The following is a 22,135-nucleotide window of genomic DNA, read 5'->3' as shown; positions in this document are numbered from 1 at the left end:
GCTCTACCACAGGTTGGGCACAAATAGTCCATGTGAATAATTGAAATGGATTTTCTAAACTTGTGCATTTCACATTTCCTATGGACTACTTCATAAGAACACAGCACCTTCTCTCATGAAGACACACATGCAGAATGATCCTGTGCTAAATGGTGTGATGTGGCTACCATGACATAAACAACCAATTCCCAAGTTCTTGAGAGTGTCCTTGTATTACTTCTTTTGACCCCTCTGTGAGCCCTTGCCCTGTGTGAGTTCTACAGAAATTCTTTTATTTGGCATTCCAACAATGTGGCCAGCTCATTGAGTTGTGCTTTCTATAGCAGTGTTTAGAAGTGTTCTGGAAGCTTAGTTTGAGGAGGGACCTCAGTGTCTGCTATCTTATCCTGCCAGGTGATCTTCAGAATCTTCCTAAGACAATTTAAATGGAAGCTATGCAGTTTTCTGTCATAACTCTGGTAGACTGTCCAGTTTTCATAGGCATGCAACAATGAGATCAGCATAACAGTGCTGTAGACCCTCACTCTAAAAGTCAGTATAATATTTCATCTCTTTCACACTTTCCCTTAGAAACTAGCTCCCAAACACTAAAGCTTGTTCTGATAATGCATGTATCACCCTCATTATCAATGTGTATCTCTTTGGGAAGTACACTGCCCGGGTAAGTGAACTTATCCACAGTATTTGGAACTTCTCACTTTGCTGTAACCAATGATTCCACATATGGATGCTGTTAATTGTTATACAAAAAAGCAGCAGAGAATTGATCAGAAAATCATGCACCAATATTTTCTCCAGTTTGGTCTTGGCTTTTAGTTTTTTCAAATTGAAGAATTTACCATCAGTGCAGCAGCTGATGATGCCATGTTCATCTTCAGTGAAGGCGTTTGTCATTGTGTCTGAAACATCATGCTATAAAAAGCATAGGAAAAAACATATAGGATTGTTTCACTCCTTTTGTGATTGGGAAAGCCTGAGAGCACTATCCACTTCCCAGAACCTGGGCAAGCATGCAAGCATGAATTTGACATATAATACTGATGAAATTCTCTGGAGAGCCAAATTTTGACAAATTTTTCCTTAAGTCTTCAAAACTAGCAGTATCAAAGACCTTGGTAAGATCTCCAAATGTTGCAAACAGATTTCTGTTGTGCTCTTGGCATTTTTTCTTGTGCCCTTCTGAAGCCATAGTGACTCTCAAATAGATGACCATCTTTCAGATGAAGAATCAGCCAATTAAGGAGGACTCTGACCAGAATCTAGTCAGCAGTGAGAAAGAGAGTAACACTCCTGTGATTGTCATGGAAAAAATCTATTTCCTTTACCCTTATAGGGATAGACAATGGATCATCCTTGAACTCCGGGGGATAATCTCATGCCATATAACTGGGAAAATTTCAGTCAGTTTTTGCATGAGCAATATCCCGCCCCCCACCTTGTAAATCTCAGCTGAAATAGAGCCTGCATAGGTGCTTTGTCCCATGAAAGGAGCCTAATGGCATTCCAAACTTGTTTTTCAATTGGAATTATCAGGTTGAAGATAATAGAAGGGTTTCAGATTCATTGATAACTTGGGGGATGTCTACACCAAGCATGTGAAAACTTTCCATGGTGGAATGGGTGGATGAGAATAGTTTGTTCTATGATCCTAAACATAGCTGGAACAGGTTCTGTGGAGCACTTTGAGCTTGGTTAGACATTGAAGATGGCAGTGTCATCTACTGACTCTGGAAGAGAGAGAGAGGCTGATGACTCTGCCTCACTTAAATATAATTTATGCATGAATCAAAAGACATCATCTTTATCTGTTTCCTTAAAATTTCTGTGGTGACAGACAGACAGCCCTGGCCATATTGTCTGAGCAACCTTTTAAGGATCATTCTGCTCACCTTCTGGTGGAAGGAACTAGAAAAGGTGCCCTAAAAATTTCCTGCTAACCCAACCCTAGCCTGAGGTTCAAAACATAACAAAAGTACAAAAATTTGTTAAAAATGATTCTTTTCACCATTGATACTTGAAATATGTGCGTGTTCCTAGACAACACAAGATCCAATAGGCTTGAAAGTTGAACAGCTATTGTTGCAAGGGAATTCAGAAGATATCACATCCAAATATCAGGCCTGAGTAAAACAAGGTCTTCATCTGCCAGCTTACTGAAGTTGAAGTTGGGTACATTTTTCTGCAATGGCCGCAGTGAAGAGGAACACTGTGAAGATGTATAGTTTTGCAATCAAAACTAATCTAGTCAACAAGCTTATATGTCTGCCAAAAAAGAGTGAGCAACAGTTTCATGGCAATGAGATTGTCACTTGCAGGAAAATGCCATGCCACTATCATCAGTGCCTATGATTCCTTCATGGCAAAACCTGATGAGAGGAAAGAAAAATTTTATGAAGCTCTGGAGACCCTTATCATCAGTGTGCCAAAAAAGGGCAAGTTTATGATTCTGAAGGACTTTAATGCTAGAGTTGGCTCAGTCTGCCACATATGGCAAGGAATTCTTGGGAGGGATAGAGTTGGAAATAGAAGCAGTAAAGGATACTTACAGCTGAAGACTTGTTCATCTCATGACCTCATCACCAACATTAAACACAATAAAACTTCATGAATTCATCCATATTGCAAACATTGGCACTTAATAATGTGAATGTAAGAGAAAATACAGACAGGATATAAGAGTGACAAAGGTAATGTATGTCCCAGAGTGCTGGACTCATCCTTTCCAAGCTAAATATTTGCATTCAACCTAGACTGCGATCCCAAGGCAAAATGACTATCAGAAGAGTTAATATCAAGACATTAGAGCACTTCTCTGAATGAGAACAGCTTGTTGCTAAGTTGGAAGGAAAGTTGGACCAACACACAGTTGGCAACTGGGGAGCAGAAAAGGAGTGGGCAGCTTTCAGAGATCTGTTGAACACTGCATTTCCTCATTTGGGTCAGTACACTTGCAAACATCAAGACTGGTTTGTTGAAAATGAGGGGAAATACACAAACTGCTAAATGAAAAATGAGAACTCCACAGGGTTTACCAGCAGGATAGTTCATCTATTTCTAAGAAGACAAATTTTAATTTCATCAAAAGTAAAAGTGAGCTTTGAGGACTTGTTTCCACCTTTGATGTCTACCTGATCCATTAGATTGTGAACTCCAACTCTCAGAAGCTCTATAGTACTTACAGCAGCCACATCCTGATGAACTGTTTTGGAAGTTCAGCAAATAACTTCTGTACAAGCAAAATAAATGTAGTTAAAATTAGTAGGGAAACACTTACAATTTCTGCAGAAAATTTTCCAGAAAGCTCAGTCAACAAGCATTCAGTGGTCTGTGCTAGATGGTGTGTTCAGCACTTGGGGCGGTGGGACTGGAGGGGGAGTGTAGGAGAAAATACAAAGGATAAGCAAAAATAGTTTCTGCCCTCCAATATCTTATAGTGGGGAAGCAAGTACCACACATACATAAATCAGCACATACAAAATAAAAACAGTGGAGGTGGAGGGAATCTGTAAATGAGAAAGGACCAGCTGCAGGAAGGATTGAAAAGGTTCTTTATCCAAGGTATAAAAAAGAATAAACAGAGGTAACTACCCTCAGACACTTAATAATTACCTAGCTGTGTGCCTTGGGCAAGCCACTTAACCCCATTTGCCTTGCAAAAAAAAAAAAACCCTAAAAAAAAAGAATAAACAAATGTATAGGCATGAGTTATTCTTTAAAAAAAAAAATTTCAGGGCAGCTAGGTGTTGCAGTGGATAGAGCACCAGCCCTGGAATCAGGAGTACCTGAGTTCAAATCTGGCCTTAGACACTTAATAATTACCTAGCTGTGTGGCCTTGGGCAAGCCACTTAACCCCATTGCCTTGCAAAAAAAAAAAAACTAAACTAAAAATAAAATGAGTTCCAAATTCTTTTCTTCCCTTTCCCCTTCCTGTCCACCCCAACATAGGCAATTTGATATAGATTATACATGTGCAGTTAGGCAAAACACACTTACACATCGATCATATTGTGAAAGAAAACATAGCCCCCTCCCAAAGAAGGAAAAAAAACCCCAAATATCAAAAAAGTGAAAAAATAGTATGCTTTGATCTACAGTCTCCATCAGTTGTTTTTCATCATAAAAACCTTTGGAATTTGTTTTAGATTGTAGGATTGCTTAGAAGAGTTAAGTCATTCACACTTGATCATCTTACAGTACTTCTATTATTGTGTATCATGTTCTGGTTCTGCTTACTTTACTCAGTATCAGTTCGATGTCATTCTTTCCAGGTTTCTCTGAAAGCATTCTTGTAACTTTAAAAAGGATTAAATAGCCACTTTGTCTTAACTATGCAAAAATGAGAAACAGTGTTGGGCCTATAAGGAAGATTCTATAAGATTCTACCATTTTTGTTGAAACAACTGAAAATATTCAAGAGGAAACATGTTAAAGTTTTTTGAGAAGTAGATTTGCCTAAGGTTTGAAGCAGGAGTCATAAAGCTATTAAGAATACCTGCTTCACAATCCATAGCCATATGAAAAAATGCTCTAAATCATTAATTATTAGAGAAATGCAAATTAAAGCTTCTCTGAGGTACCACCTCATACCTCTCAGATTGGCCAGTATGACCAGGAAGGATGATGATCATTGTTGGAAGGGATGTGGGAAATCTGGGGCACTATTACACTGTTGGTGGAACTGTGAACTCATCCAACCCTTCTGGAGAGCTATTTGGAACTATGCCCAAAGGGCAACAAAAATGTGCATACCCTTTGACCCAGCAATACCACTACTGGGTCTACCCTGAAGAGATGAGGAAAAAGTGTAAAAACATTACTTGTACAAAAATATTTATAGCAGCCCTGTTTGTGGTGGCAAAGAATTGGAAATCCAGTAAATGTCCTTCAGTTGGGGAATGGCTTAGCAAACTGTGGTATATGTGTCATGGAACACTATTGTTCTATTAGAAACCAGGAGGAACAGGATTTCAGGGAAACCTGGAGGGTTTTGCATGAACTGATGCTGAGTGAGATGAGCAGAACTAGAAAAACACTGTACACCCTAACAGCAACATGGGAGTGATGTTCAACCTTGAAGGACTTGCTCATTCCATCAGTGCAACAATCGGGAACAATTTTGGGCTGTCTGCAAAGGAGAGTACCAACTGTATCCAGATAAGGAGATGTGGAGTTTGAACAAAGTGCAAGGACTATTCCCTTTAATTTAGAAAAAAACAGCTATCTTATTGTCTAATCTTGTTACCTCTGAGAATTCTGTTCTCTTTAAGGATATGATTTCTCTCTCATCACACCCAATTTGGATCAAGATACAACATGGAAACAAAGTAAAGACTGACAGAGTGCTATCTGTAGGGGGGGGGGAGGGAAGCAAGATTGGGGGAAAATTGTAAAACTCAAATAATATCTTTAATAAAAATAAATTTAAAAAAGGAAAAAAGAATACCTGCTTCAACAAAAAAAAATTATTTAGCATTAGCTAGCTCTTGATTAAAAAAGAATATGTTGGTTGGTTCTTTCTTTCTTTCTTTCTTTTTATTTTTTTTATGTTGGTTGGTTCTTGTCCTTCATTATTGAAGAAGACCAAAATGTCATCACTTTGCTAGAGACAAATTACTAACAAGTGTCTTATTGTGGCTGATCAGACCAATAAGAGCTCAGAATGCTCCACCATAAATTGGGCACAAATAGTTCATGTAAATACCTGGGGTATTTACTTTAAATTTATATTTGTTATGTTTCCTTTGAACTACTTCAATTCTACCTTGCTCATAGAGTACAGCACCCTTTTTGAATCAATTCTGAAGTTCTTAAGACCTTCAGGGTGTTCCAATATTACTTTGAAGGACCTCCTTGTGAGCACTTACCCTGTGTGAATTCTCCATAAAATAGACTTTTTGGCAAATGTGTGAGAATATATAGAGGAATATAATCATCCCTTAGCTTAGGATCTTATGTAACCCTGTATTTTCTTTTTCTTTCTGTCTGTTTTAACCTAGAAGAGAAAGATCCAATAAAACATTTCTTAAGCACCTACTATATGTAGAGATGGTGTTAGGTTCTGGAGAGTCAAAAAGAGGTAAAAGATACTCTTTGCCTTTTAAGGAGCACACAGTCTAAGAGGGGAGACAGAGCAAACAAATATCTACAAATAAGCTATATGCATAATAAATAGGAAATTAATATGAAAGACACTAGAATTAAGAGGGGTTAGAAAGAATGATAAGGGCATGGAGCACAACTAGAGAAAAATGTTTGGAGCTGTAAACTGGGACTGTCTTGTTCATGGAGTTGCAAGGAGGTCAGTGTCACTGGATGGAAGAGTACATGGTGGGAAATAGAATATAGGAAGATTGGAAAGGAAGGGAGGAGGTTAGGTTGTGAAGGGTTTTGAATGCTAAAAGATAGGATTTTGTATTTGATTCTGAAAGCAGTCAGGAGCCATTAAAGTTTTTTGAATAGGAGATAACATTGTCAGATTTTAGCAAAGTTACTTTAGCAATTGAATGGAGATTAGATTGAGTGGGGAGAGATTTGAGGCAGGCAGATTCACCAGCAGGTTGTTGTACTAGTCTAGGCATGGGATGAGGAAGACCTTGATCACAGTAGTGGCAATATCAGAAATGAAAAAAGGGGGTATATTCAAAATATGTTGCAGAGGCAAAATTGACAGGCCTTAGCAGAAGATTAGTTATGGTCTATGAGAGATAGTAAGGAATCAAAATAACTACATTTAGGAGACTGAGGACCAGGGAATATGATGTAGCTCTCTGCAGTAATAGGAAAGGTAGGAGGTGTTTAGGGGGAAAGATAATGAATTCTATTTTAAACATGTTGAAATGAAGATGTATATTTCATATTTCATTTGAGAGGTCTGAAAGGCAGGCTAGCAGCCTAAAAGACTGGCCATTCCAGGTTAGAGGCTGGTTCTGGTCCGGTTAATAGTTTGCTTCTTGTCTCCCTCAGTAGATGATGAGCTCTTTGAGGGAAGGATCTATTTTTTGACTCTTTTTTGTATTCTAGAGGCTTTTGTATCCTAGAAGTTTATGTGCCTGGTGTATAATAGGCTTTTAATAAATTGATTAATGTTTAGATGACAGTGGGACAGTGTGTTATAGGATTTGGAATGTACTCTGTAAGGAGTAAGGTTTTATTGTCATGTGAGACGTGGGTGAAGGAGGAGCTAGAGGCAGAAAACTTCTGAATAGTATGAGTTAAGAAAGAGGAGAGAAGAGAGATCTCACAGAAGAAAAGACAATTTGAAACTTATGTAAATCTGGTTTAGTAGTGAGAGATGAATGGTGATTGGCAGAGAAAGTATGCTAGACCATCAATAACTTATCATGAATGAGTAGAGGGTATAAAATCATGCCCAACTAAGACACCATGAAGAGTTTAGGGGAATATCTAAAACAGAACTTTTATAAGCCCAGAAAAAAATGAAACTAATATATGGTTTAGGATACAGATACTTGATAGGCTCAAGAACAGTCTTACTTTCTCAACCTAGTAAGTCAAAATAATTTTGCAACCCTGAGTTTCATTAAATAGGGATTATAAAATGAAGGACACTTAGGGATTCTTTAGAATAGATAATTTGCTTATTTGATAAATTAGGAAGATGAGGATAAATAAAGTTATGGCATAGGGCAGGGATGTGGAATATCTGATCTGTGGGTGGTATAAGGCCCTAGAATTTATTTGGTCTAGCACTACCATGGCAACTGCAGGCAGAACTTGAAATTAAATAAATACAGGAGCTTTTTAGGAGTGAATTAATTGTTTGACCAAATATAGCAGGCTAATTTTTAAGTTGATAATTTTGTATTTATATTGATGTTACAAATAACCAAATAGCCCTTGGCAGAAAAAAATGTTCCCCATTCCTGACAGAGATCCTATAAAGGAGAGACAGAATGGAAACTTATTACCCTTGTCCCAAAATCCAGTTATTTTTATATGATGATTCCTGCCCATTAAAAACAGTTTAGTTGGTAAGGTCCTGCATGGTAACTACTGTGTTCTTTGAAATTTGCACCTAAGTCTAGTTCTCTCTTTCTTTTTTCTCAAATAGATTATGATCTAAGTTAACATATATAGACCATTTACATTATTTACTGAGTGGTATAACTCATTGAATTTTGTACTTGGATCTCTTTATCTGAATAAACAGTACTTAGGGATTTTGTCTTTGTATTCTCAGTACCTGAAACAGTGCCTGACATATTGAAAGTGTTTAATAAATGCATTTGAAAAAAATGAAAAGGATCAATATGTACAAAGATATTTGTAGCAGTTCTTTTCTTGTGGCAAAGAATCAGAAATCGAGGGGATGCCTATCAACTGGGAATGACCGAACAAATTATGATATGTGCTTATGATTGAATACTATTGTGTTCTAAGAACTGATGAGCAGGATGCTGTCAGAAAAACCTGGAAAGATTTGCATGAACCAATGCATGAAATGTACTTTGTACAGAGAAACAATAGTATTGTAGAATGAGCAGCTGGGAATCACTAAGTATCCCTAGCAATACAATGAATGTTCCAAGACAGTTTTGAAGGATTTAGAATGAAATATGCTATCTATCTCCAGAGAAAGAACTGAATGTGTCTGAATACAGATTAAAGTTTACTTTTAAAAAATTCTTTGTTTCTTGAGGTTTTTAATCCATATTTTCTTTTACATCTTGAATGTTATGGAAATGTTTTGCATGACTACACATTTATAGCATATATTAAGTTGCTTTGTCAATGAGATGTGGAGGGAGGAGGGGAGAGAATTTGGCACTCAGAGTGTTAAAATGAATGTTTAAAATTGTTTTTGCATATATCTAGACAAAAATGAAATGGTAAATAAACTTAAAAAATAAATACTTGCTGATTTATTGATTAATATTATCTAGTTCCTATTTGTAAAATTTGGGGCAGCTAGGTGATCCTGTGGATGGAATGCCAAACTTCCTAACAATCAGGAAGACATTTTAAAATTTATATTTAAATTTATTTTTAAATACTCCCCCCCCCCAGTTACATGCAAAAACAAGTTTCAACATTTCTTTCTAAAATCTTGAGTTCCAAATTCTTGCCCTTCCTTCCACCCCATTCCCCCTCATTGAGAAAGCAAGTTTCTTGGTGTAGGTTAAAAATGTGTAACCATGAAAAACATTACTAAAAAAGTCATATTGTAAAAGTAAATATAACCCTCCTTCCCCCCAAAGAAAAAAAGAAACCTCAAGAAAAATAAAGTAGAAAAAAAGTGTGCTTCAGTCTATATTCAGACACTATCAGCTGTGTCTTTGGGATAGAGTAAGCATTTATCATAAGTCTTTCAGAGTCTTGGATCACAACATTGCTGAGAAAAGGTAGGTCATTCATAACTGATCATCCTGCAATATTACTATTACTTTGTATCAGGTAAATTTCCCATTGCATCTGCTCATTTGAGTTTTGTACTGAGATCTTCTGTTTCATCATTTCTCATAACAGAACAGATTTTCATCTCAATCACATACCATCATTTATTCAACCATTTCCTAACCCCTGGCCATCCTCTAGCTTCCTGCCACCAAAAGAAAGCTGCTATAAGTATCCCTAGACATACAGATTTTTTTTTCTTCCTATATTTCATCTCTAGTGTAAAATAAACCTAGCAGTGGTACTGAGTAGGGTAGACATGATTTTATAGCCCTTTGGGCACAGTCAAATTGCTCTGCAGAATTGTTGAATCATTTTGCAACTCCATCAATGCCTCAATTTTCCTATATTCCATCCAACATTTGTCACTTTCTCCTTTGGTCCTATTAGCCAATCCATTAGAGATAAGGTAATGCCTCACTACCTGCATTTTTGCTTCCAGGGTGAAGGGAGTAATATCCCCAAGTTTTTTAGGGTTTTTGTAGCTGTTATCAGGGACCTCAATTCCTTCAGGGTCTTATGGGAGACTGTCTGCTCTCTTGGCCTGTGATCTGGTTTGTGAATGACCATAAACCCTCTTCCCCTGGCCTGGATCTATGAGGAGAGTCACTGTTCCACTACAGCAGTAAAACTCCTTTTCTGGGGACTGAAGCAAGACTTCAACTTGAATCTGAGTATGGGCAAAGCAAAAGAGTCCTACCTTAGAGATAACAAGGAGACCTCTGAAATGTCCCCAGACCCCTTACTGTCTATGGACTGAGTTCTCTAGGAGCAGCTATTGGGTGGCTCCCCAGTCCTGCTCCTGGGCCCTGGAGGCCGGGTTCTCACTGTGGTCTGGCCTAGACTGGATTCCATACTCATTCTGGTGTCTAGCATTTTCCTCCTGACTTTCCAAGTTGTCCTTGGCAATCCCTGGGTAGAGCGATCTGAAAATTGCCAGCACTGCCAGAAATCCAGGAGTCCCCAGGGACCCAGCACCTTTTAGACTGTTCCTAAATGGCTAGAGCCAGTTTGCCTGGCATGCCCTGGGCTGTGCTGTGGCCCTTTCCTAACCGTGGTGTAATAGACTCTTCCTGTTGCTCTTTTAAGTTGTCTTGGACTGGAAGATTGTTTCACTCAGTCTTTCTGGAAGCTTCACCACTCTAGAATTTGACTAGTCATTATTTAAAGGTACTTGGAGGGGTCTGGGGGAGAGTTTTACCATCTTGTCTCCAATGCAGATGTATCTTTTTTTTTTTTAAGGTTTTTGCAAGGCAAATGGGGTTAAGTGGCTTGCCCAAGGCCACACAGCTAGGTAATTATTAAGTGTCTGAGACTGGATTTGAACCCAGGTACTCCTGACTCCAGGGCCGGTGTTCTATCCACTGCGCCACCTAGCCACCCCTCAGATGTATCTTTAAATGACTTTTTTGCCCTATGATTCCAGGATGTCAGGGCAGTTCTCCTTAGCTATATCCTGAAGAATAGATCTAGGCTCTTTTTTTAAAATCATGATTTCAAGTAGTCCTATGATTTATAAATGGTCTCTTCTGGATCTATTTTCCAGGTCAATTATTTTACCAGGGAGGTGTTTTACATATTCTTTTTTTCCTTTTTTTAAAAATTTAACAGATTCTTGGTGTCTCCTGAAGTACTTCGCTTCCACAGATCCCAATCTATTTTTCAGAGAGGTATTTTCTTCATTTAACTTTTGCATCTCCTTTTTCCATTTGGTCAATTCTGTTTTTAAAGGAGTTGTTATCTTTTTTCCATTTTCCTAATTTTTGAAGGAATTTTTTTATGTATTTGTCTAATTGTATTTTTAAAGGATTTGTTTTCTTCAGTCTTTTTTTTTGTTGTAAGATGTAATTTTCCTTTCATGGTTTTAATTTTCTCTTGTTCTTTCCTCAATTTTTCCATTTGATTTTTAAACTCCTTTCTGATCTCTTCTAAGAAGTCTTTATGGCTTGGAGACCAATTCATATTCTCCTCTGAAGCTTCACATATAGTGACACTTTTGTCCTTTTCTAAGTTAGTATACTTATCTCCAAGGTAATATTCAATAAACCCTAATTTGCATTGGCCTTTTTTCATTTTTCGATGTTAGCTTTTCATAAGGTCTTGTGTTGGCGGAGAGGCTCGTTCACAGACCTTCAGTGTTGAGAACCCCAGAGGCCTTGCTAACGAGGGATAGAAATTCCAGGGGTTTACTCATTGGACCAACCAGTAAAGAATGCCAGAAGTTTCTCTGAATTGTCTGTGTTGGGAATGTCAGCCGTCCTTTCTCTATACCTGGAGCTGGGTCTGGGCTGTCCTTACATATTTCAGTCACTGGGCTTGGCTGAAAGACCAGAGGATTTCTCTGGATAGTAAGTGCTAGGATGTCTGCCTCCCATACTTGGGCCTTGGAGTTCTGTATTTGTACAAGAGAATGCCAAGGTTCAGGTCTTTCAGACTAACTGTACTTGTTGAATGGGTGTCCTGGGCAGCTGTGGTGGAACTCCCTCAGTCTTTCCACCACACTTGCAAAGGTTTCTGCTCCCACAGCTGAGGTTCTCACCCTGCAGCCCCCATGCTGAGTCTCTGCTCTCTGCCCTGGCATACCCACACTTCACCCGTGACTGATCTTGCTGGAAGATGTTCCCTCTCCATTCTTCTGTGGGTTCTGTCTATCCAAAATATGTTAAGAAGCTTGATGCACATCAGTTCTGAGGTAAAGCCAGGAGAGCTTAAAACAGTGCCTGGCTTCTCTCTACCATGTTGGCCACAAGTCTGTTTCAATATTTTTCTCACAGTTGCTATTGTTAACTATATTTCCCTTCATCCTATTCCTCCCCACCCCCATTTATTCTCTTTTCTTTCTCCTTTCACCCTGTCGCCTCTCAAAAGTGTGTTGTATCTCACAACTCTCTCCCAAAATCTTCCCTCTCTTCTTTGTCCTATCCCTTTTCTCTCCTATTTTCCTCCAAGGTATGATGATAGATTGAGTGTGGAATGACTTGCCATTTCCTTCTCCAGCTGATTTTACAGATGAAGAGACTGAAGCAAATAGGATTAAGTAAATTGCTTAGGGTCACACAACTAGTAAGTGTCTGAGACTGGATTTGAACTGAGGTCTTCCTGACTCCAGGCACAATGCTCTTTGAGCCACCTAGCTACCTCTTAGGCAATAGAAGTTAAATGACTTGCCTAAGGTCTCACAGTAGTAAGTGTGTGAAACCCCATTTGATCTCAGGTTTTCCTGACTCCAGACTCAGTCTGTGTCATCTAGCTGTCGCATTTTTTGTACTTTAAATAATTTAAAAGGTAATTTTAGGCTTTAATTTAATAATTTTATTTTAATTTCAGAAATACTTAATTTAAAATTATTAATTAAATTAAATTATTATTATTAATACTAAATTAAATTTAAAAATTTAACATTTGGACTCAGGTAAGAAGAATATGTTTTTTTCTGTTTCTGTTTTAGTATATGTGTGTTTTGTGTGTAGTGTGTATGTGTAGTATGTAGTGTGTTATATGTATTGTGTTATATGTAGTTTGTGTTGTGTTTGTATTGTGTGTAGTATATGTAGGGTGTTTTATGTGTGCAGAATATATGTGTTGTGTGGATTATATGGAGTGTGTTTTGTGTATGTATATAGTGGGAACATTGAAGGATCAGTTCTCAAAAATATGTACCAAAACATCTCTGCAGGAATATGATTGTTTCTTGGCCCTTATTTGCTGTGCTGACTATTACACAAAGGAGATACTACTATCAACTCTATAGCAGTAGAAGTTGGTTTCTGTAGATTTTACAAAGTTGCCTTCAAATTAATGGAATTCCTTTCTTATTGTATTACTAAAACATTTGGAAAGCTGTGTGAGAAATAGTTTAAAATTTAAGAATAGATATTGTTACCATATCTTCTATTATCTATTAGTTTATATATCTGGGACAGGCAGTACAAATTTGACTCAGAAGATTAATATGAGAATATACTCGATTGCCTTTAGGAAATAATGTTAATGGTCTACTAGAAACTACTATAGCAATATATGGAATAAAATTGCTTTTAAAGAATTAAAAATGAATATTACCCTTGTCGTTGAAGAAGCAAAAGGTGAGTATAAGCAGTTTGCAACATTAAACTAATGAGGAATTATGAAAAAGCAGGAACAAAAGATATCAGTAAAAGATATTGTCAGAAATAGTGTGATAGGAATAGATAAAAGGAAATAGCAAGGGATATTAATTGAATTAATTGAATTCTCCAGTGGTATTCTTACTAAAACAGGAGAAAGCAAGGAAGGAAACAAAGGAAGTATTGTAAAAGATGACTTTGAGAGAATTTGGACAAGAATTGTACAGTTTGCACATTTATGGATTGTTTTTAATCTACATCATTGAAAGAAATTTCAGAATTGATGCTATCCCTAATCTATTTGAATATTAATTATCTTTCATTGCCTTTAAATCTTTGACTTAGGCTTTTTCAGTATCTTCAGAGTAACTTTAAATGGGATAACAAAGCTTAAATACTGTAAAGTTCCATAAAAGTTTTAACTACATTCCTCCATGTTATGACTACCTCATGATGATTGTGAATGACTTAAAGATTTGGAAAAGGAAGCAATATTTTCTCAGAAGCCCTTTATAAACTGGGAACCAATTCTCCAAGACACTTGGGCCTTTGTGACTTCTTTGCTTTTCTAAGTTATTATATTTCATTGTCTGCCATAGTATAAACATTCACAATTATATTTCATATCCTTTATACTAAAAGTAGAAAATTGTATTGTTTTCAAACCCTTTTTTGCGTTAGGATAGAATGCATTTTTTTTTTTTTAGTTTTTATAAGTCAATGGGGTTAAGTGGCTTGCCCAAGGCCACATAGCTAGGTAATTATTGTCTGAGGTTGGATTTGAATTCAGATACTCCTGGCTCCAGGGCCAGTGCTCTATCCACTGTGCAGCTGCCCCAGTATAGAATGCATTTAAGAGATTCTAAGAAAGATTAAGGAAAGAATATATTTGTCATTTAAGTGAGAAAACTGGGAATTTGACCATATTTAGGAATTGGGATAGAAAAAAAAACTTTAATCTTTCCTAAAGATCTTACCATAATGCTACTGTTTTATTTTATTACTCAGTAATTAATAAGTTTTGAGAAAGTGAGAGACATTGGGTAATTAAGTGGTGCAGTGGATAGAGTACCAACCCTGGAGTCAGGAGAACCTGAGTTCAAATCTGGCCTCCGTTATCTAATTGTGTGACTTTGGGCAAGTCATTTAACCCCACTGCCTTGCAAAAAAAAAAAAGAGAGAGACAGAGACAGCCTACCAGCACTTTTTATTCACAAGTAATTGTTGGGGTGGCTAGGTGGTGCAGTGGATAGAGCACTGGCCCTGGAGTCAGGAGGACATCAGTTCAAATCCATCCTCAGACACTTAATAATTGCCTAGCTGTGTAATCTTGGACAAGTCACTTATCCCCATTGCCTGAAAAAAACAAAACTAATTATCATGTCAGATTAATGAATATCATAAACTAATACTTTTTTCATTATATTGAAATATATTTTTCCTTTCTTTTCCTTTTTGTTTTAGTTATGTTGTGGCTAATAAACTCCATCATATTCAGAAAGATATCTTAATTTGTAGATCTTCATTTATCAAGAAGTACATTCAGTATAGACAGAATATCTGAATTATTCAGGTACCAAGAGAGATATTAAGCTGGAAACCCTCCAAAAGAAATAGACAAGCTGTCCCATTCCTGTTTACCATAAGGTGATTATTAGAGAATGCATGACTTCAGTAAACATTATCAAAAATTTATGGTTGATTCATGGAACAGAGCAAGAATTTCCATAATATGGTATAATGTAATTTTTTTCTTTTCCCACTCCCCTCCACCTTCTCTCCATCCCAGTCCTAGAGATGTCTACCATAAGAAACATTGTAAATATGGTTCTTATATCAGAAATTCATGGATTGTTTAACATGAGGAAAACTGTTAACCTAATTGTTTAAATCAGTAATAAAATTTAGGGGAAAAAAGCATGATTATATCAGATGCAGAAAAAGGTTTTGAAAAATACATTTATTTACATTGGAAATACTTGAAGGTATTGGTATAAATGGATTTTTCCTTAAAATGATTAAAAAAATATCTGAAGCCATCATCAGGCATTGTTTATAATGGGGATATTTGAAAAGCATGTCCAGTAAGATCAGGTGATAAACTGTCACCGATATTATCCTATATTATATTGGAAGTTCTAGTAACAACAATAACAGAAAAAAAAGAGTTAAAAAGAATCAGAATAAGAAATGAGGTAATAAAATTATTTCTTTTTTGCAGATCATATGATAACATCTTGGAAGATTCCCAAAGACTCAACTGAAAAGTTAGTTGAAATATTAATTTTAGCAAAGTAGAAAGGTATAAAGTAAATATATATATTGAATATATATATATATATTCAATGCCATTCCTATTAAATTGCCAAAAAAATTACTTTACTGAATTAGAAAAAGATAAAACCACAATGTCAAGAAGATCAAAAAAATTAATGAAGAAATTGTAAAGGAAGGAAATTTCAGTTAACATAAGAATATTTTATGTGAAATTATAGCTTCCATCAGGAGGGGTTCAACCAAGTTATGATTATTGAAAACTTAAAAATTTTCTCAAAATTTCTGTGTTTATGTGCTTTTATTTCAGTTTTCATAAGGCATATCTGATAGACCTAATTTTATTTTATCTAGGCAAAAAAATTTGGATTGGTTTCTGGTTAACCAGCAATGACCCTGTCAATAATTTAATTTTTTCCTTCTTTTAAACAGAATGTCCCTCCAGATCTATCTATATGTACCTTTGTGTTGGAACAATCCCTATCTGTCCGAGCTCTTCAGGAGATGCTGGCCAACACGATGGAGAAAGCAGAAGGGGCAAGTACTTAAGTCTGTAAAATTAACATATAATAAACTTAGTCATCATGTAATCAATTAGTTTTTTTCTTTTACAAGTATTGGCACAATCTAGAGTAATCTTTTAATGTATAAAGATAGTGTCTATTTTTGTTATTTCTTCAAATTTATTTTAAATATTCTTTTTGTAAATGACTTCTTTGATAGATTGCAGTACAACAAAAACTCCAACACTAAGATGACTCATTGAGGAATTCTTTACCACTGAAATATATTCTAATGATTGATACCATCATTTTATTGTGATTTAATGTTTATTTTTATTTTCACTGCTAACATTGTTTAATGTTACTAACTAAATGTGATTACACATTTAATTTTAATTTATTTCACTCTGAGTAATTATTTCAGTTCTTGAACAATTATTGTGAATGAAATTTCATAGTACAATCATATACTTTGTAATGCAGAGATTGTGAGAATGTTTTATCAGCTCAAGCTCTGCTATAGTTTTGCAAATGCATCTCTTAGTCTGTATTTTGTCTATATTTTCCCCCTGATTTTGTAAGTGGCAGGAAAGATTGAATGTGGGACTTGGAATCAGGAAGATCTGAGTTCAAGTACTGAGTTCAAAAACAAAGCCTTAGATATTGGCTTTGTGAGCCTGGACAAATCATCACTATCTGTAAATGTAATGACCTTTGCAAACTTTAGCACAGTAGGAAAAAATGTCATGTCACATATTATTGTTGTTGTTGTTACCATGTTTATGTTTACTTTTATTACTTAACTATTCTCCATGAGACTTAGTGGGATCCAATTTCTGGAAATTACCTATTTGTGACTGCTCATTTAATCTTACGATTAAGCAGATATTCTAATAATATTTTTTAAAATATTTTTCTAATAATATTTTGAAAAAAGAGCCTGTGACTTAAGCAAAAAAGTACAATTATTCTAGATATGAAGTAGAAAATTATATATGCTATTCATTAGAGTCTAACATTTTTGTTGAGAAATTCATATAGATTTTCATTCATTCATGTGAGTATTCTCTTAATCTGTGCTTTATAACTATACTTATGTGACTTCTGTCTGTGTTCTTCCATACATTTGCTGCACTGGTCTATCCAATATATGATAACTCTTTTTTCTTTTTTATTGATGTCATAAAGATAAGTACAGTAGTTTTTTCTTGTTCTTTCCATGTGACTATACTTTCTTTCTCATTCATATGTTTCTTTGATGACATCTCTTGCTTTCTTTTTCCATTTGTAATTTGCACACTGTTCAGATCTGTCATTTTTATATCTTCTTGTATTAGAGCATTCCATCACTTAAAGCTTTCATACATCACTAGGAGAATATTGGTGTGAAAAAGGTGTGCAGAGAAATTCTGGGTCATTAAAGATCTTTACAATTTTTCATATAACTTTTTTCCTTTCTGTTCAGATAATGGACCCAATTGTCTTTTACAGGCAATGTAAATGGAATGAATATATATATACCTTACACTTCTATACATACATGTATAATAATAGGGAAAAAACCCATATGTCTGGATCAGTAAAAAAAAAAATTAAATGACTGTACATATCAGACTAGAAAAGGAATTACCATGCAAACCCTACAAATTAGGATATAGTTTCATATGATTTATATAGATTTTAAATTCCTTAAAATCAGTGTTAATCCTTATTAGGCTCATAAGAAAGGGGATTGTAATAGAGATGATATTTATATTTTGATTTGAATTTGATGGTATTTATATTTTGAATTATAATTTTTTATTTAATTTCAAATGAACAAAGTTGTCAAAACTTTGGTCTTCTAATCAATGATACAGCAACCATTTCATTAAATTTTTTTACTTTGGGGGGCAGTTAGGTTGCACAGTGGATAGAGCACCAGCCCTGGAGTCAGGAGGACCTGAGTTCAAATGCGGCCTCAGAAACTTAATAATTGCCTAGCCAGTGTGACTTAACCCCATTACTATAAATAAATAAACAAAAAAATAAGTAAATAAAATAATTCTTTTTTGCTTTGGATTTTAGCATTTTGGATAAAAGAAAAAGTTTGCAGTTTCTTTAGTATATAGTTTCTATTTTTTTTAAATCTGAACTTTAGTTTAAGATTAAAGTAATAGAAAATTTCTCAAAGGAACTGGTATTTTTTCACCCCCCAAAAAACTTTAGTTCATCCTTAAATGATATTGATACAAGACCACTTGAACATGGTCAGATCTGCAAACCATTTGAATGTCTAATGAGAATCTAAAATATATATATATATATGAATATATTATATATGCATATACACATACATACATATTTATAAAATTTGCACAGATATATACATAAGATGAAAAACATTACTATTGAAGCATGAAACTTTTTGAACATGTTTCATGTTGCAAATAATTTGAAAGTCTACTGAGAGTCTAAAGAATGGGGTTTTTCTGGCACACATATAGGATGCAAAATGCATTACCATTCACATCCATGTGTTTGTGTGATCCAGCTTCAAGACTGATTTAAAAAATAGTGGATTGTATTTTTATAGTACGAATTTCTTCTGATTCTAAAATTATATGTGTGAATTGATTGAAGTATTACTCTTTTGGTGCTGATTTTATTTGGATTTAATAAATTTGTAATTTGGCTTACATTTGAGGTTGTAGGGGGCAGAGTAATAATGGAGCAGCAGGAAGAAGTATAGTTGAATTTTCCCTCTATAGCTCCCACCCCAAAAGATCTAGAAAACTCACCAATCTGAATTTTGATTGTGCAATCTAAGGGGATGGGGATCATCACCATTAGTCATTGTTCCAACCCAGCTTGGCATAGAGACACAAATAGAGAGGATTGTAGACTCTGGGGATGAGTTGTACCACATTACAGCTCCTAGGTACTGAACACAGATCCGTACTAAGGAAGGTAGTGATCCCACAGGTCCCTGAACTAGTGCTAGGTATGAGAATGACTGTCATATGACAGCTTGCCTGCTTACTGTCTAGTTATGGGTGACAGATCAAGGTGGGCTGAGGAAGGGAACTGTGCCTAGGAGTGGTCGAAAGAATTTTCAAGTTCTAGCTATATGTTGAGCAAGGAATAGGTTCAGATGAAAACAATAGTTGTGTGACTGATCCCAGAAGCAAAGCCGGGATTCAGGTCTAGTCTGTAACCCAAATTGAAGCTTGTTGGTGGAATAACTAAGTCAGGAAAACAGACCAAAAGAGAACTTGCAGTTTAGTCCCTTTGAACCATCAGAGCTTCTCCAGAAGGCTAATTGCACTTCAATGAAACTTCCAACCAGAAACAAACTGACAGACCCAAACCAAATTGAAGAATTTGAAGAATTCCAACCAGAAAGGAAATGACTGACTGCATCATTTCTAGTCATATTGATAACAATAAAAGCTTCCAGGTCCCTGACCTGGGCCAACTATGGGATAACAAAACATTACCTCTTTCCAACCCCCCACCCCATGAAAGCAATAGAACTCAAAAGAGCAAAAACTCAACCCATACATTTTATCCCACAAGTGTAAAGAGTCCAGCCCCAACTTAAAATCCATAATCAGGAAATAGACTGGGAAACTGAGAAACAAATAAAGAAAAGAAAATCCTGCCACAAAAAAAGCTATTATGGATACAATGAAGACACAAGCCAAGAGGAAGATAATTACTCAGAACATCTATCTTACCCAAGATTCAAAGAAAAATGTAACTTGGGCAAAAGTCCAAAAGTTAAGGTTAAGAGTTTAAAAGAAATAAAAGTGATTTTAAGAAAAACAAATGAAAGTATCAGAGGGGGAAAAATAGGAAGAGATGTGTGAGCTATGGAAGAAAGATTTGAAACGAGAATTGATAGTTTGAAATAAGAGGTATATAACATTTCCCAAGAAAATGCTTCCCTTAAAATCAGAATGTACGAAATAGAAGCTCTAGAAGTCATCAAGAAATATTGAATACTCAAAAGAAACGAAAAAACCCCAACAACATGAAGTGCCTCATAGGAAAAGATATCTCACCTGGAAAACTGATTAAGGAGAGATAATATAAGAATCATGGAACTACCTGAAAACCATTACCAGAAAAATAAAAAACCTCTGTTAACATATTTCAAGAAATTACAAGACTTCCTCAATATCCTAGAATCAGAGGAAAAAGTAGAAATAGGAAGAATCTGAAATCACTTCCTGAAAGAAAACTCAAAACAAAAACCCTGAAGAATATTACAACCAAAATCCAGTTCTTAGGACAAAGAATAAGTATTTTAAGAATCCAGAAAAGAAATTTCAAGTACTGGACTGTCACAATTAGAATCATAAGATTTAGAAGCTTCTATTATAAAGGTGTTTAGAGTTCAGAATATTGTATTTCAAATGGAAAAAAATACTCTTAAAGCCAAGAAAAACTTACTCAGAAAAATAATAGTCCTACAAAGGAGAAAGATTTTTAATGAAATCAAAGTCTTCTAAGAATTATTGATGGAAAACTACAAACATAGGAGTCAAGAAGTATAACATATACATGAATATAAAGACTATCACCTTTGAAATAGAATTCTGATTAACACCACTATGAAAGGACTCATAATGAAGTTTTTTACTTGTTCTCAGATAAAGAGTTGATGAGCTCAGAGTGAAGATTAATGCATATTTCTTTTGGACATGACCTGTGCAGGTATCTGTTTTGCTTGACTATAGTAGTTGATATTTGGTTTCTAGTTTTCCTTTCTCAAAATGAGAGGAGGATGGGAAAGAATGTCCACATGAAAAAAATAAAATAAATAGAAAAATAAATTTAGAGTTTTAGATGTATAGATAATTTTTTTAAACAAGGCCTCTATGGTTATCTGGAATTAGAGAAAATATTGATTCAAATGTTCACCAGAATAGTGACAAGTCAGATTTTGACATCTGATGGGAAATATTTCTTAAAAAGGCAAATATGATATTTAAAATTTTTTTCAGATGAAGATAGGAGAATTTTGGACCAAAATAAGACTACTACATAGAAATCAATTCAGTGACTTTTCTTTTTACTTTTATTTCTCCAAACAATGATTTTTATGACAATTAGATTTTAATAAATTAGGTTTTAAAAAAATAATTTGTCCCCTTTGATGGTAAATGTGCCTTTCATATGAATCTCTTCCTTTTTCCATCTCTCATTACAGCCAAATCTTGATCATCTAGTTTGTAGATGTTCTAAGTTTTTTTTTGTAATAAGCTAAGCATCAGTCTTTTTCCTTATAGAATAGATCAAGACTGAGAGAAAAAATCTGAAACTCAGATTATCTAATTGAGTTATAACCAGTTATAAAATGTGTTATATTGAATATATTTTGAATATATGATTAAAATGAGTCTGTGTGGTATAGGGGATAGAGAAATGACTTTAGATGAGGATTTAATCTAAACATTTATCAAAGTACCTTTTATGTGAAAAGCATTGATAGGTGAAAATCTTTGGGTCCGATTTCTAATATGTTTAATCTATTGGTGCCTCAAATAATTTTCCAATACTAAAAACTATAGAGGAGTTGCCAATCTGTATCAACAGAGTGAATTTACCATACTGATAATCCTGTACATTGATTATATCACAGGTTCAGACTTCCCTTTTACTCCCCCTTGAAGATTCGAATAACTTATGATTTACCCTACCCAAAATTTCACTTAACCTCGAGCAGTATTTACCAAGCTTTACCAACCACTATAGTCAAGCAAAACAGATACTTGCAAGAGTTTGGAACTTAGTTTACACTCTTTTGAAGGAACCCATAAAATACTATTATGGGAGATATGGAAGTATAA

At 35.2% G+C, this 22,135-nt stretch overlaps 1 protein-coding gene across 13 annotated transcripts in view; it reads left to right on the top strand.

The window, feature by feature from the left end:
* The window catches only part of RYR2 (ryanodine receptor 2), a 766,826-nt gene that overhangs the window by 251,809 nt on the left and 492,882 nt on the right, over positions 1-22,135 (top strand). For all 13 annotated transcript variants that reach the window (XM_074222945.1, XM_074222939.1, XM_074222937.1 and 10 more), the window contains exon 3: positions 16,228-16,332. In XM_074222945.1, coding sequence (XP_074079046.1) covers positions 16,228-16,332 — 105 coding nt within the window. The remainder of the gene's footprint in view (positions 1-16,227; positions 16,333-22,135) is intronic.

Source organism: Macrotis lagotis, chromosome 2 (genome assembly GCF_037893015.1).
Source record: "Macrotis lagotis isolate mMagLag1 chromosome 2, bilby.v1.9.chrom.fasta, whole genome shotgun sequence".
Taxonomy (NCBI): Eukaryota; Metazoa; Chordata; class Mammalia; order Peramelemorphia; family Peramelidae; genus Macrotis; species Macrotis lagotis.
The sequence above is the reverse complement of the archived record's forward strand: the minus strand, read 5'-3'. Positions and strand labels throughout refer to the sequence as shown.